General features: G+C 38.4%; 1 protein-coding gene across 2 annotated transcripts; it reads right to left on the bottom strand.

Annotated features, from left to right (window-relative positions):
* Nucleotides 1-219: 219 nt before the first annotated feature.
* Nucleotides 220-16,447, bottom strand: MAT2B (methionine adenosyltransferase II, beta). 2 transcript variants are annotated; one of them, XM_011947735.1, is made up of 7 exons: nucleotides 16,090-16,447; nucleotides 7,348-7,542; nucleotides 5,868-5,982; nucleotides 5,542-5,694; nucleotides 2,847-3,040; nucleotides 1,888-2,001; nucleotides 220-1,369 (listed from the first exon to the last, which is right to left on the bottom strand). In XM_011947735.1, exons 1-7 carry the CDS (start codon nucleotides 16,117-16,119, stop codon nucleotides 1,199-1,201), a joined length of 972 nt encoding a protein of 323 aa, XP_011803125.1. In that variant the 5' UTR covers nucleotides 16,120-16,447; the 3' UTR covers nucleotides 220-1,198. The 2 variants fall into 2 exon arrangements, with proteins under 2 accessions (XP_011803125.1, XP_011803124.1); XM_011947734.1 differs by lacking the exon at nucleotides 16,090-16,447 and adding an exon at nucleotides 13,755-13,976.
* Nucleotides 16,448-17,200: the final 753 nt, after the last annotated feature.

Genomic DNA, 17,200 nt, shown 5'->3' with positions numbered 1-17,200 from the left:
CAGTAAGGCTTCTGGTCAACAGGTTTTTACTAAGTATTTGGGGAGTCAAGAATTATAGTGGATTTTAGACTGTGCAAGGTTGATGCTCCTAAACCCATACTGTTCGAGGATCAAATATATAACAAGGTTATACAGCTATTAATGTTTAGTTAAAAAAAACCAGTTGGCACAAATAGATACAATATCTGTAACATTCTAGAATGGGGTGGTAAGTTTACATTCTGGATCAAGTGTTAATTTTATTGTGTTTTATTTCAATATATATTAAACTATATTCTTTTGTATGTATCAGATGTTACATTAGAAGAATGTAATTTTTAAAAATTAAAGCAACAAAAGAAGAATTAGTTTAGAAGTTTGATCCTTACATTTAAAAAGGTAAGTAAATACAAGAAAACTAAGCATTACATGCCAGCAGTACATATTTATTATTATTCACGAACAGTGAAAAGACTTACAAGGCCCATTATTATGAGTATAACCACACATATGAAATATCACTTAGCGGCGACATGGGATGAAAAGGACAGTTATATATTTATATTAAAAAAATACACGTTTGCATTCAACGTTTGCCTAGGAAGAAAATACATGTACACACGCTCTTTCAAGTGCTCCCCATAAACTGCTATAAAAGCAGGAAGCATCAAACTGTAGAAGTTCCAATATACATAACATGTTGAAATATCTCAAGCATAAAAACTGTACGTAACTTGCAAAAATAAAGTTCCTTTCTTCAAACATTTTGATCTGAGCTCAAGCAAAGCAAATAATGAACACCAATTATTTTTATACCATTTCCCACAATTTAAAATAATCAACATGAAAAGGTCAACAGCTTCAAAAATCCTGAAAACATGGAGGTTATGAGAATGAACAATGCATTTCATCTGAAAAGTCTACAGCAGATCTGCTTCATCCTGGCTCTCAAATATTTAAGGATCATAATTTACTATACTCAAACTGCAAGTTTAGCCAGGACAAACAAAATGATAAAAAGAAAAATTACTGCAAACAGGGCAACATTGCCCTTTAGTTTCTTTAGACAATTTCACTAGTGCAAGAGCATCATTTACCTGAAAGATCCTAAGAGTCACAATTAAAGTACTCATACAAAACTATTTCCTTTGTTCTTTAAAAAGTGCCACATACTATACTTCTCATAAAAAAAAAAAAAAAAAAACCCAACACAAATAAACTAATGAAAGACCGTTTGTCTCCATCTCTTGTCAATGAGGAAAGGCCAAAGTGATTCTTTGATTCCAATTCGAAACGGTGTTCGTTGGCCAATGCCCAAGGTCTCCAATTTGGAGCAGTCAAGCTGAGCATTTCTTGGACGCTGTGCTCCTAGGACAGGGCTGTCCGTAATCTTTAAAGAAAGATAAATAAAAAAATCAAAAGTAAGTGAAAGGTTATATTTGAGGGCTTTGTTCCCCCCGACCTTTTTTTTAATATGTATATATTTTTAAACAGAGATGAGATCTCCCTCCACTGCCCAGGCTAGTCTCAAACTCCTGGGCTCAAGGGATCCTCCTGCCTCAGCCTCCCAAAGTGTTGGGATTACAGGCATGAGCCATTGCGCCTGGCCATTTTGAGGTTTTATATTTGCTACTCATTTTTGCTCTTAGCGTAAGAAATCTGGTTTGATCGTCCCTGGAAAAATAAACCAAATGCCTGTCACGATCAAGACAATAATACATTTTCTACAAACTTCAATACTCATGATCTTCTCTATAGATAATAATTTCGAGAAAAGCAGCACTATGAACAGCCAGCATACAAGCAAAGTTCACTTTGATTAGTACTGAGAAATGAAGTTAACCAACACAGCAATAATATATACCATAGCGATGGATCTAGAGAAGGTTTTTAAAGCCATGTACTTACAGGTCTTAAGTGACTGCTGGGGAGGTTGAAGGCATCTGCAATTGCACATGCCATTTCATACTTAGTCATCTGTTCATTGCCAGACCAGTGAAAGGTTCCCTTAATTGATGGATCCTAAGAACAATGACACAATGAATTCAATAGTTGCAACTTTTTGAGTTGAGTAGGATAAGAGGTTTGACAAAAAAGCTTATTTAGAACAAGGTCCAGGAACTAAAATGCAACCCTCTTTTTCCGGAAAGCTCTCATCAAGGTATCTAAAATCAAGTTTTTACTAATACTCTCAGCAAAACACAAAAGAGCAATTTCTAGAATTTAAACCTTAAGAATTTTTAGTATCAAAAAAAGGCTCCAGTTTTACTTAATTGGTGGGAATATAAAATGTGATTACAGATTTTTATGAAAACAGTCCAATTTAATGAGTATTTTTAATTACCCTAAAACGAAAACTTAATAGAACCATTCAAGTTGAGCTAAACTTTCTTAAATATTGTCATGTTATATATTACAAAATATAATTCTCATATATTAAAAAACTGTGGTCATCCTATTAATATTCTAAACTAAATCAGTCTCATCTGTTTTTGTATGGATAGTATATTTAATACTAACTTTTTCAAATGTGCTGGGATTACAGGTGTGAGCCACCATGCCCAGCCCCCAAAGAGTACCTTCTTAACAGGCATTAGGTGATTATTTTGAAGTTTTCTAACACTTTCCAATAAAAGAAATGATGGGGTCTATAGTACATAAGAAATAAATGTAGACAGAAAAGCATAATATTTTTATTCTTCAGGAATACAGTGTACTACATGTAAACCACTTTTATTTGGTCTAATAGCTTTAAAAAAGCACTTTTGGCTTTCACTCAGTAACACTCCAAGTATAGCTATGAAAGTTCAAGCATGGAAAAGACAAAGTGGACCTTCGCTAAGACAGGTCTCAGGAATCCTTCTTACCAGCATTCTCTTCTCTGCTAGCTGCCGGCACACAGTGGCCACATCTTTGACATGTGTGGGGAACCTCTGCTGCCAGTGATCCATGTTCGCTGACTTGTTGCTGAACTGCACTTTATCAAACATAACAGTTACAGCACTTTCTTCGAGCTTTTCAACTTCCCCATACAGAATAGGAATCCTCAAAACAGCAGCTCCTAGAGAAGAATAAAAGCAAATATTTACTGGCTCTTATATTTTGATGTAAGATACAAGGGTATGGATTTAAATAATATCAAAGTAGAAACCTTGCCTTTTAATTAAAAAAAAAAAAAACATAATGACACAGCTCACTTGTGACAATGTAATGTAAAAATAGTCAAGGCCAGGCGCAGTGGCTCATGCCTATAATGCTAGCACTTTGGGAGGCCAAGGCAGAAGGATCACTTGAGGCCAGGAGTTCAAGATCAGCTCGGGCATCATAGCAAAAATCCGTCTCTACAAAAAATTAAAATGAAAATTAGCTGGGCATGGTGGCACACGCCTGTAGTCCCAACTACTTGGGAGGCTGAGTGAGGCAAGAGGATCTCTTGAGCCTGGAAGTTCGAGGCTGCAATGAGCTATGATTGCAACACTGTACTCTAGCCTGGGCAACAGAGTGAGACCCTGCCTCAAAAATAAAATTAAAAACAGTCCAAGGCTGAGTGTGGTGGGGCTCATGCCTGTAGTTCCAGCACTTGGGAGGCCAAGGCAGGAGGACTACTTGAGCCCAGGAGTTCGAGACCAGCCTGGGCAACACAGTGAGACCTCATCTCTACAAAATGTAAAAATATTAGCCATTCATGGTGGGAGGATCGCTTCAGCCAAGGAGGTCAAGGCTACAGTGAGCTGTGTTCCACTGCACTCCAGCCCAGACGACTGAGATCCTGTCTCAAAAAACAAAAAAAGAAGAAGAGTCAAAAACACATTTGCTAAGTATGTTCTGTCATTTGGACTAGTTTTTATGTATAAAAATCCTACATTATTATGATCATGAAAAATAAAACCTATCATGACAACTAAATGCAATTATAGTCTTTGGATGCTAGATTAAAAAACAAAAGCAATAAAGGACATTTTTGGCATAAATGAGAAAATTCTTAAATAGATTTGTATTTGATTACAGTATCATATTAATGTTAACTTTCCAATGTATGATAATTGCATTGTAATTATGTAAAGAACATTCTTGGTGTTAGAAGATAAAAGGTGACGTATCTGGAGATGAAATTCAACTAATTATCAATGGGTCTGGCAAAAGCATACGTATAAAACAAATGTGACAAAGCATTAAAATCTGTGAATCTATGTGAAGGGTATATGAGCGTTCACATTAGTTTTACAACCACTCATTAATATTTAGATTATATAACGGTCCCTGCTGATGGTATACAATAGTTAACATTTTAACTGCAAATCAAACATTTTCTTTTAAATTATATGACAAGAGAACTTAGATATTGCTATGGTTTGAATGTTTTTGTCCTCTCCAAAAATCCATGCTGAAACTTAATCCATGAAGCAACAGTGTTGGGAGGTGGGGCATTTTGGGAGGTGTTTAGGTGGTCATCAGCGCTCTGCTCTCATGAATGGATCAATGCCATTATAAAAGGGCTTGAAGGAAGGAGCACATCCCTTTCTGCTCTTCTGGCATGTGAGAACACAGCATTCCTGCCCTCTTGAGGGCCAGAAAGAAGATCCTCACACCTTGATCTTGGACTTCTCAGCCTCTAGAACTGTGTGAAATAAATTTCTGTTCTTTATAAATTACCGAGTTGTTGGTATTCTGTTTTAGCAGCACGAAATAAACTGAGACAAATGTATTCAAGGATGATTTCGACAGAATAATTTGTAATACAAGAAAACTTTAAAAAAAACCTAAACGTCCGTTAGTCAGGTATTCTATGCTAGGGCTGCTTTTCAAGGCCATAGTACAGTCTAAGGCACTAGTTTTAGTGCAGGGGCTCATTAAATTAAATTCTATGCAGCCACCGATAAGATTAAGATATCCCAGAGCTCGCTCCACTTGTACTGAAATGCAAAGATGTTGAGGGAGAAAAAAACAGGTTATGAAACTACATGCACACATTTTTTGAAAATATGTAAAAATGCTTCCACACTTCATCACATTTGGTGTTTATCTCTCTAAGGCAGCATTTATGAGAACTTTTATTCTTAGTAATTTTACATTTTTTCTAAGGAGTGTATACTTTTTATATAAGGAGATGTGTATTATACACAAACTCACATATAGGAAAAAAGAAACACCATACATGCAACAGAATGCTAACACATATAACAGAATACATAAAAACAAAATACATATACATATAACAGAATAACATACATATAAAAGAATACATATACATATAACAGAATATCTCACTCTATTATACTGCCCTGTTTTCTGAAAATAAGTTACACAAAAGCTTGCATTACCTGACTTGTTTTCTATGCGCAAAGATGAATACGTAAACACTGATAGTGGAAACTGTCTTGAAGGATTCAAAGTAGTTATCTCTTAGAATTTTTTATTTTTTGATTAAATATATTTTAATTTTTCTCTAATGAGTCATATTCATTGACTAATATTTTAAATTTAAAAACATTTATATGTATAGGTATAAAAGATTTTTAAAGTCTTCAAAAACAATCAGGGGCTAAAGAGATTACATCTTACCTAAATTGTTCTCCAGGACAGCCTTTTCTCCATCTAATTTTGTTTTGCCATACAAATTTAGGGGAGCTGGTACGTCTTCCTCTCTGTAAGGTGGATTTGTTCCATCAAATACATAATCTGAGCTAATGTAGATGAGAAATGCTCCAACAGCAGCTACAAAAAAAAGAAGACAAATCCATTAAATTTTTACATGATATTACTCTTTCATGGAATTTAGAATGGTTTTTCATGATATATAAAAACGAATAACCATCTACCAAACTTTAATTTTTAAAAACTCAGCAATCACTTATTATTTTATGAAAATTTTATAAAGTCATCATTACCTGCTTCCTTTGCTAAATTCCCAGAAGCATCCACATTAAGTTGAGAGGCAGCATCTGGCTGGTTTTCTACAACATCTGGTCTTCTCTCTGCTGCACAATGCACTATAACATGGGGCTGGAAGTTAAGCATTGACGTCTTTTTAACTCAAAATAAAATGAAAGAGGTATTACAGCCTTCTTAAAATTAATTCAGAGAAAAATGTGCATTAAATCAACATTCCTTCTACTAAGAATAAATCATTGTAATTTCTAATGCAATTCTGTCATGCTGCTTCTTTTCCCTGCAAGGTTCAAACTTAAAATATTTATAGGGACTGAAAAGAGTATTTCATAATATGTAGACACACACCAGAAAAGAAACTGTCAACAGCTGTATTTTTACTCTGTTGTGATGGCTCATGCATGTAATTCCAACACTTTGGGAGGCTGAGGTGAGAGACTGCTTGAGGCCAGGAGTTCGAGATAAGACTGGGCAATGTAGTGGTACTCGATCTCTACAAAAAAAATTAAAAATCAGCCAGGCGTGGTGGCATGAGCCTGTACTTTTAACTGATGTGGAGGCTGAGGCAGAAGGATCACTTGAGCCAAGGCACTCAAGGCTATGGTGGGCTGTGATCGATCTATCGTACCCCACACGCTGGGCGACACAGTGAGACCTCGTTTGAAAATAAAACAACCGTGTTTCTAAGCTGGGCGTGGTGGCTCAAACCTATCATCCCAGCACTTTGGGAGGCCGAGGAGGGCGGATCACTTGAGGTCAGGAGTTCGAGACCAGCCTGGCCAACATGGTGAAACCCCATCTCTACTAGAAATACAAAAATTAGCCAGGTGTGGCTGCGCAGACCTCTAGTCTCAGGTACTCAGGAAGCTGAGGCAGGAGAACTGCTTGAACCCTGGGAGGCGGAGGCTGCAGTGAGCTGAAACTCCACCAGTGCACTCCAGTCTGGGGAACAGAGCAAGACTACGTCTCAAAAACAAAAACAAAACAGATGAAAACAAAAGTGTTTCTAAATCAAACCAAGTTTTATCCCCCAATTTGGACAGGAGGAAAGAGCTATCATTAATGCAATTAACATGATTTAAATATCCAATAAATCCATGTCAAAGGAAGAATAGTATCAGTGATACCAAAAACCTGACCCTGCTTCCTCAGCTCTAAAATGAAAATAACTATTTTGCAGAGTTGTGAGGTTTACAGTAACATCTGAAAACCATCTGCAGAGAAAGTCTTAGAAGGCACTCTATAAACATTAAGCTTTTTACAAAATACTTCATATTTGTCTTTGTCAACGTGTCAAAATTTAACTTTAAGGATTACATATGCCATGTCATACTAAATGAAAAAAATGCTACTGCATAATAGGTTATAGCTTTAGAGCTTTCAAGCATAGTAATTTCCTTGAGAGCAAGGATATTTTCTATATCATCCAGACAATTCTTAATATTGTTCATGTATATGTTAAAATAACCTAAATCATACCTGAAAATCATGAATGATGTGATGAACTGCATTAGAATCCAACAGATTAACCTGTTCAAATTTTGGTCTTGCTCTTCTAAAACCACAGCCAACAGCATGCCAATTATTCTGCTGAAATTCTTTGTGTACAGCTCTGCCAAGAAGCCCAGTGGCACCAGTAACCAGAACCCTCCTATTAGGGATGTTAACTTCCTCCTAAAAGGTGAAGGGCGAAAGAAAGAGTTACTAACTTTGAAAATAATTCTCTCAAATAAATTAGTCACCATCGCTGTTCCCTACATTTCTTAATTCTACGTATTTTGGTTCATGTCCCATATCCGCAAGCCAATTCTAAGGTTAAGTTAGAGCCGGGTACCAGGCTCACACCTGTAATTCCAACACTTTGGGAATGCGAGGCAGGGAGATCCGTTGGGCCCAGGAGTTTGAGACCAGCCTGGGTAACACAGTGAGACCCCTGTCTCAATACAAAAAAAAAAAAGTAAAAATATACTTTATATTTATAAAAATAAATTTTTAAAATAAAAAAACAAAACACACTTAAAAATGTAATAAATAAAGTTAGAACAATGATTAATTAAACCATACAAAACACTGTATCCCTTAAGAAAAAGTTTTTGCCAGGCATGGTGGCTCAAGCCTTTAATCCCAGCACTTTGGGAAGCCAAGGCGGATGGATCACCTGAGCCCAGGAGTTCGAGACCAGCCTGGGAAACATGGTGAAACCCCATTCTTACAAAAGAAAAAAAAAAAAAGCAAAAATTAGCTGAGCTACAGGTTGGGAGGCTGGGGTGGGAGGATCACTTGGGCCTGGGAGATCGAGGCTGTAATAAGCAAAGATCATGACATGCACTACAGTCTGGGGGATAGAGACCCTGTCTCAAAAAAAAAAACAAATTTTAATTAAAAAAAAGTTATAATAATCTTTCTCAAGGAAAAGAACACAAGATGATATGCAAAGAATTATGTAGATTTATATTTCCTATGTTAACAGAAAATCCTAGTTTTATGATTGACAATGCCCAAATGAATAAACAGCAACTTTTTTTATACTTTTGCTCCAAGTACCTAAATAGTAAATAACATTACATTTTTCAGTTTATAAGACTTTACAATTTGTCTTGCTACTATAGATATGACTGAAGGTGCTCTTTGAGTATCTAGAGAGAAATGTGTTTTAAGTTTACCTGTTTTAAGGCCTGATTAGTATTTGGGTCAAATCTGCCAATATATTTACAGGCTGACATTTCCGGTCTTCAGATTTTAATCCCAAATGTTCTTTCAAGTCTCAATGATTTATCATACGTTGATGGACCCAAGGTAGCGAATTAATCAACATTTCAAAGGAATTTATGAGGAGGAAAAAAAACTTGGTCCTTACAACACTTAAATGCTTTCTAGGTTTAACCAAATTGGTAAATGGTCCTTAGTTAACCCTACATTTACCTACATAGAATAGTTAAAATTGGCCAGGCTCAGTGGCTCATGCCTGTAATCCCAGTACTTTAGGAGGTCGAGCTGGGCAGATCACCTGAGGTCAGGAGTTCAAGACCAGCCTGGCCAACATGGTGAAACCCCACCTCTTCTAAAAATACAAAAAAATTAGTCAGGCGTGGTCGCAGGCGCCTGTAATCCCAGCTATTCGGGAGGCTGAGGCAGGAGAATTACTTGAACCCGGGAGGCGGAGGTTGCAATGAGCCAAGAGCGCGCCACTGCACTCCAGCCTGGGTAACAAGAGCGAGACTCCATCTCCAAAAAAAAAAAGCTAAAATTAATAAACACAAAGGATAAGAAAAAATATTTTAAGCAGATCTGTGTTGCTACTGTGAAACAAATAAATTCTTACACACAGAAATGAAAAAGAACCACTATTTAGGAAACAATTTAAATTCTATGTTTCCAAGCATAGTTCCAAAAATGTCCCTTCTTCCCAAGACGGCTAACACCAAATTTCCCACCAGGATCTTGAATAAAGTCAACTTTCACAATAAAAAAACAAACCAGTTATTTTATCTCAAGAGTTGTTATACTTACCTAATTCTGAGCTATCAAAAACTTTAAATACATATACAATAACCAAAGACCGTTTAAACCCCTTAGCTCAATTAAATTACTTAGCCGAATACATACATTAAAAAAAAAAAAAAGACACCAAAATCAAGTATTTCCAGCATATCAAAAACCTAAAATGAAAAGACCAACAGGGAAAGATAGTATAAAGGTAAATTCTTAGGATTATTTTTCCTTAGTTCAACCAATTTCAAGACATTTTAAAAGTTGAAAGCAATTTCATTCAGGCTGCGTTGCAAAACTTGGCTCTAAACCAATTGATCTATGAAAACAAGGATTTCAGCCAACAAAATATTTTCTTTGAAATCTGGCAAGAAAACAGCTCTACAAAGATTGAACTGTAAAGAGAAGAAAACATGCCAAGTCTAGTACAGATACAACAGACAAAACAATTTACACAGGGTAAATACTGTAAAGATTCCTAAAAAAAATACTATGAAAGAGATAATTTGGTTTCTTCCAAGTTTCTCACTTTTTAGTTCACTGTAGGGAAGCAAAGGAACAGGTAACCACAGTTCCTAAGGTCAGTGGTTCTCAGGTTTCAGTGTGGATCAAAATCACCTGGAGGGCTTTTAGATCACAAAGGTCTGGGGTGGGACTTGATAATTTGCAATCCCAACAAGTTCCAACAAGTGATGCTAATCATTGTGATCTGGAGACTGCACTTAGAGGACAAGGATACTCTGAACTCCAGGAAAGTTCAAAGCTTTCATAAAAATATGTTTCTCTTATACAAGCAAAATAAAAAGTGCCATCTACCTTTCTCAAAATGACAACAGTACTTTTCCCCCTTAAAAAAGAAAACTTAAAATAGAAGCCAAAGCATTATACAATCCACAAAAGTTACTAAACAGTGAATTAAGATCTGGGTACTCCACCGATTCTGTGAAGTACACTTGTTTCATTTTAACATCTCTGTTAAATGAATTAAAAAAAAAAAATCTTAAGAACTGTCATAGTTTGGCAGTATTTTTTGCTAACTTAGTGCAACTTAAATAAGAGCCCAGATGATCTTATTATAATTAAGAGCATTTTGGAGCTGATGCAGTGTTAAGTATAGAGAAGAATAAGGCTCTTTAGGGAATATAATAGGCTTAATTAAAAAAGGAAGTGGAGTTGCAAGAGAAAATGTAACTTTATATCCTTATACCCCTAGGTTACTATGTAAGGCCTCCAGTGCGACCAGGCCTATTCATGTTAATTTTCAAACAGAATGCTGTGGAGTATCATTTCCATTTCAGTAAATGCTAGCACTTCTGATCCTCACTCTTAATAAAAATCTTCAGCACTGACATCTGACCGCTGGGTACTGTACACTGTTTCATATTTTTTTATGGTAATTGTAGGTAATCTCAGCTACTCAGGAGGCTGAGGCAGGAGAATCGCTTGAACGCGAGAGGCGGAGGTTGTAGTGAGCTGAGATCGCACCATCGCACTCCAGTCAGGGGAACAAGAGCGAGACTTCGTCTCAAAAAAACAACAAAAAAGAAAACTAACATGTTATATGAGTGTATTATCATAGTTAGTTGTTTTTGTTTTTTTAATAATAGCAGGTTGAGGCCAGGTGCCATGGCTAACACCTGTAATCCCAGTACTTTGGGAGGCCACGGTGGGCGGATCACCTGAGGTCAGGGGTTCAAAACCAGCCTGGCCAACATGGTGAAACCCTGTCTCTACCAAAAATACAAAAACTAGTCTGGCATGGTGGTGGGCGCCTAAAATCTCAGCTACCTGGGAGACTGAGGCAGGAGAATCGCTTGAATCCTGGAGGCACAGGTTGCAGTGAGCAAAGATTGAGCCACTGCACTCAACTGGGCGACAGAGCAAGAAGGGGGGAAAAAAAAAAAAAAAAAGCTTGTTAGAAAAGGTATTTCCAAAGCGAGAAACAAGAAGTCCGGTGTTAAAGGTTTTGTCTACAGTAAAAAAGCTGGAACCAGAACCTGAGTCTTCTTGCTTCTCTGGTCAAGTCAAATACACTGCATTTTGTCTCAATCCTTTGAACTAATATTTGGTTTCATGAATGATTACAGTTTTATCTGTTCTGCCACAAACTGGTGTTAAGAAGTTATTCTATCTCTATTGATCTAATTCCTCATTGGTACATGGGGGAGGCATTTAGACAAAATGACTAAGGTTCTTTGAGCTTTAAAGTTCTACATTTCTAACAGTTTCCACATTTTTCCTACCAGAAGGACTCCGAATAGTTTCGTTTAAACAAGGTAACTTTTCCTCTGAATAAGCATTACTCCGAAATTTAAAATATGCCCAACAAATATCTCTATTTTTGAGCTCCTATATAAACAGTACTCTGCCTCTTACACTGTTTTGTTGGGGCTTTTTGGTTCGTTCTTTAGAAAAAGAAATATCCCTCTAAAAACTACTTTGGACCTGCACTCCATAAATTATTGTAGCTGTGCACAAGGAAGAAATGGCTGAACACTTTAAGAAACTCAGAATGAAAGAACGAAATGCTATCTAGTTCACTCAAGGCACAATAAAGAGTTGATAATACTTTGCCTGAAGTCTACTTTTTCTCAACTTTTATTATATGGGGGAAAGTAGATCTAGTATCAGTTTAAGTTACTCTAAATTTATCTGCCTTTTATTGTCTAATCTTTGAAGTATGGAATTCAACCACTCCAAGGGACCAGATTTATGGACACCAAAAAAACATTTCTTGAAAAATTAAATACATATAAATAAATGTGGAGCTACTGTTACTATTCTATCTAATCGAATGATACCAAATTGTATAGGTAATGGGAGATATATGGCTCTTTCCGAATGGTCCAACACAGTTCTCTGGGACAGTGATTTCTACTGTAGCACACTTGCATTAATGTCTACTAAAAAATGCCTAGAAAAGTCAAGAATGGACTATTACTAATATGTGGAGGGGGGCTTCCCTAAAGTTCAGTGGTAAATGCCTTGTCGTTTTTGGAAACTTTAAACCTGGCACAGTTTCATGTTTATTTTTTAATTCCCCAGAAAAAAACTTTTAAGTAAACATGGGCTTTACTTTTTAAGATTCTCTAACTACTTAGGTGGGACTGGTCTAACTCCTACTGTGACCCTACTGTGCCCCACAGACAGTATTACTAACAGGAACCACTCCAGGCTGCTTCTCTAACATTAACTATGAGACAGTTCTCGTTCTCATGAGTCAGTAAGCTTTAATTCTACAGGTTTTGACAGCAGTAAGTCTGTGCCAAGCTCTTCGTTGTTTCATTTTTAATGAAGGAAAACACGAAAAGCTATTTTCATTTTTATACTGAACTTCTTTTTGTGAAAGTAGATTAAGCTTTATATGCACACGTACACCGAATGCATACATATAAATGTAAACATACAATACGTAACATGCACTCAGCACCGTCTGGAGGACCTACGAACATAGAGGTTTAACAGACCATTTATCTTAACTTTACCCTCAAAGAACCAACGTGATTTGAAAATCCTAAACCCTAAGTACATTTGGAAGCACGAAGACTGCATTAACAAAAACAGCCATCTCCTATATTCTTTCTTCTCTCCAAAAGACATGGTCTGGGCATTAGCAGTGTTCTTATCCCCAGGGTTGGATATGTTCTGTTGTCAGATTAATGCTGGAAGCCCTTAAGTGGAATGGAACAAGATGGGGCGGGGGTGCGAGGGGCACCAGAGATGGATCTTCAATCATCATTATAATCTTCCTTCAGGGAAACTCCGTAGTGGTTCAAAGCCCGAGACAGTCACACAAACCTGTATCTGAATTCCAGGCTCCAACCTTACGGAATGAACGTGGGCCAATGTCTCACCCTCTATGCCTGTTTTCTCATCTATAAAATGAGGCAATAACAGTATCTCACAGTGGATGATTAAAGTAAAGCCCGTCAAGCGCATAACAGTGCTGAGAACTTAGAGTTCAGTAAGTTGTCAGCTCCAGCACTGTTATTTGTGTGAAGTCACCTTTTCCTGTTCTTTCTCAAACCTACGAACTTGTAAGATCGAGCAATACGAACCAAAGATGAAGAAACGGGGAAAAACAAAATCAAAACAGAAACAACTCTGAAAAACCTCTTTGTCGTCAGGAGCAGAGACTGAACTCGAGAGTAAAACCTCCACCTACTTGCTTCCTGCCGCAGTGGCTGGAAGAAAAAAACACTGACCCGTGTGCGCCGAGATAAACAAACTCGGTGGCGCCCCCCTCGGATCCGGGGCTGGGAGGGTGGCGGTGAGACCACTCCCTGCCTGAGGCTCTGACCCAGGCGGAATATGCCTGGAAAGCCGCCCGAGCCCCGGCGGCTCGTCCCCCTCGGCGCCCCCGCTCCCACCTGAGACGCCCAGGCCGACTCCCTCACCTCCACCAGCCGGCAGCTCCCGGGAACAAAGTGTATAGAGAGCTCTTTCTCCCGCCCCACCATGCCCGCCGTCTTCACGCCGCAGCCTCACCGGCCGCCACCTCCTCCAACCCAGGATCGACGCGGGCCTCAGCTCAGACGCCCTCGGCCCGCCTTCCCTAGGCCCAGAACGACCCCGCTCGCCGCTTCCGGCTTCCGCTGCCATAGCCGCGCCCGTTGATTGGCCAAGTTCTGCCGACGCCCCAGAAAGAGGAAGGGCACGCGCAGTCCGCCCCCAGCCCACGCGCCGGTGGTTAAAGCTACACACAAAAGAAAGGCCCTGACTTTAGGCAGTGAATTCAGGTTTTATTTCGGAGATTTTATTTGTGTGCTTTTTCGTCTACTTTTTTTCTATTTTTTCTTGACTCAGGAAAAGATTGAACTGGATCGCTTTGACTTTCAAGTTTGCAGACTGCTTAGTGCATGAGGATCGACTGAGCAACAAAGTAGAATAAAAAGCATTTTAAAGTCATGGGGGCGGGGACGGGGGCGGAGGTGGTTAGAGCATAATGGACACATCTCTAGAGCCCTAGGTGTGGGTTTTAAAGATTTAGAAAAAGACAAGGAATAAAAAGAAAAAGGTTGGCGTCTGAGCCATTTGTCTTCTTGGATGCTTAAAAAAAGAGAAAAACCTGTGTGTGAGATTTCAAAAATGTAAAACTATTTTTAATTAAAAATAAAAAGTTGTGGGGGAAAGGAAGATGAACTACTTAGGTACCTCTTCAAAATGCAGGTCCTTGGACTTTACCCATAATTACATAAGGAGAAACGAGCCCGGGGTCCGGCTTCTTAACGGGTTTAACCAGAATCAAGCCCACCCTTTGAGAAACACCGCCTCCGGGGACTGCAGGATTGGGCCACGCGAGCCCAGCCTTGGTAAGCACCGATAATTTAAGCAGCAGTGTGTAATAGCTGGGCGTGCTACCACCTTTTAAAAGTCAATCAGCCCTAAGTGCTGATGCCGACTTATTTCCCTTCCAGTTCAAAATCGCAGAAAGTTCCCACCCGGGTCGGACGCCTGTGAAATTTATGCAGAAAGTAAACCCTGGCACAGGCCGTGTAGGATTTGCCAACTTTGCACCGAATAGTCCAACGGTTCTTGTGTGCCCAGGATAGCAAGCTCTAAACGTCGCCCACAAACGTGACCACTGCTTGGATTTTCCTAGGGCCTTTCCCCGTCTCCTAATCCTTTTTGGTTTATTTTCAAACTAAAGACTAAGCAGCCTTTTAAAGAAGTTTTTCCACGTCGGAACACCGTGACTTTCCTTTCTCCCCCACACCCAACAAAAACTCATTTCCTCATTCGTGTAAACGTAAGTTTCTCTAGAACAGTAATCGAAGACAGCCTGAGGTTTCTTATTTTCCGATTTTTTTAAAAAATACAGGCTATTACTGTTCATCAGTTTAGCATTATTTAGGGAATCCTTGAGGACTGCCCCATCGCTAAACAAGTATAATCCGGGGACAACAAAGAAGAGGGCGGGAGGAGGGCCGGGGGAGCAGCCAAGATCATCTTCATACTCCTCTCTTAAAAACTGGGAATTCGGTTTAAAGTTTCTAGTCGCAACACATGATGTAATCTTCCCTTACATCTCTATGGGAGAAAAGAAAACTAATTCTTCCTTCTTCAACGAGAAAAAGGTTTAAGGGCAAGCATATGCAATTAGCATTCTGATTCTCAGAGCAGCCTAGCCTTGAGGAACAGAAAGAGTTTAACTTGGCTACTTTTGAGAATCTGACTTGATACTTTCCTCTTAAAAGTTGGGTACAGTTCTAGGGGCATATGTTTGGATATGGTTTTTAATAATTTTCTTTAATGATGGTAGGGTCTATGCGAATCAAACGCCATTCTTACATAGACAATGTACAACTTGGTGTGGTGGTGAAGTCTATATATTTAAAGAGAGCAGCCTGAAACTAAAAGTTATGTTAGCAGATTAAATTAATACAAAGACAAAGAACATCTGGAACACACAACTACAGATAGAAACCTTATTTATGTAGAAACTTTATATACATAATTGCATTTAAAATGGTAAATGAAACTGAAATTCTGTCTTGCATTTTACTCTTGTCAGCTAATGAGACTTAGCTGAGTTCTTCATAACCTGGTTCTCTAGGTCAGTAACTCAAGTTGGCTTATTCTTCCTTGTCCCGAGGTTATGTTTTAAGGAAATGAATGACACCCGTTTCTATTTTCTTTACACAACAATTGTTTTTAGCAGGCGTTCACTGGAATGCTTTTAAAGCATCTCTTACTCTAGAATGCTTCATTTCTTGAATTGCTAGTTCTTACCTGCTCCATGTCCTCTGGCATTTCAGGCATGACTCCAGAATTATTTCAGGAGAGCAGATACGGGATGGGTCTTAGCCTCTGCCTTCTCTTGCTGGGTCTTTGTTCGCTGCTGCCTGCAGAGAGCGCAGGCACGCCAAAACGTGAGGCGCAGCTTCACTTGACCTTTTAAATTAGCATTTTGATTCCGATCCCGGAATCTCGTGCAGTTTTCCCACATGGCAGTAAGCTGGTAGCTGATTCCCCGTGGTAGTCTCGAAAATACCCAATGAGAAGTTTCATGTTTAATTGCCAGTCAAGCCTGGGTCTATTTGCAAAACTATTTGGTAGAACTGTTTAACAAAAACAAAAACAAAAACCCAACAACTTCCTGTAAAGACTGGTTGTAGTTTTCTCTTGCGGAAGAAGAGTGAGCCACGCTTTTGGAAAGCACACAGATCATGCAGTTGATTCCTGTTCTAAAAGGCACAGTTTTCTGTCATTTTATTTAGTTACATCTTATTGCAACAGATTATGTTTAGTAAAATTCTGCAGTACTTTCCCTTCCCAGTGCTTTTTAATTATTTCAAAGGAGGGTAAAAGGCGGTGGTGGTAACAACACGCAAGAAGTAAAATGCAACGGGTCATTTCCATTAATACTACGCTGCCCTCTGAGGAAATGGTAGATGGAGTGGACTTAAGTTTCACAAAGCATTAAGGACTTTTAGATAAGTGATTTCCAAACCTGCCTGCACCACAGAACCTAAGGAATGAAATCATTCTCTAGGAGCGAAGCCCAGTAATCTGTTTTCAAAGACTTTGAAGGGTAATGAATGTGCTCAGTGAGCTTTGCATCGCTATTCTGGATTATAGCTCTGTACTAATTTAAGAACATCAAAAATTGCCATTCGAATTGAACTAAAAAAAATCATCTAACTTTTAATGTTATATTCATTTAGAGCACACAGCACATGGTAAACTCTAAGAGGCATTCAGAGAAATCTATTAATATAAATTATGAGGAATTGTTGTGTTGTGTGTTTGCATTTGTGAACAAATGTGAACCTGAAAAAGCCAGTCTTTCAAGATGGATCCCAAGTGGCTAACTGGGCATAGTGTATTTATTTTTATTGTT

This window comes from Colobus angolensis, unplaced genomic scaffold, assembly GCF_000951035.1.
Source record: "Colobus angolensis palliatus isolate OR3802 unplaced genomic scaffold, Cang.pa_1.0 Scaffold27, whole genome shotgun sequence".
Taxonomy (NCBI): Eukaryota; Metazoa; Chordata; class Mammalia; order Primates; family Cercopithecidae; genus Colobus; species Colobus angolensis.
Note: the sequence above shows the minus strand (reverse complement) of the source record. Positions and strands in the feature narration are given on the sequence as shown.

Bases quoted from the DNA above. Each gene is read 5' to 3' on its own strand.
- MAT2B (XM_011947734.1), bottom strand. From the start codon at position 13,817: ATGGTGGGGCGGGAGAAAGAGCTCTCTATACACTTTGTTCCCGGGAGC. The intron at 3,041-5,541 runs GTAAGATGTAAT...ATTCTTCTCTAG, and splicing joins TGTCCTGGAGAACAATTTAG to GAGCTGCTGTTTTGAGGATT. The intron at 1,370-1,887 runs GTAAGTACATGG...CTTTCTTTAAAG, and splicing joins CCAGCAGTCACTTAAGACCT to ATTACGGACAGCCCTGTCCT.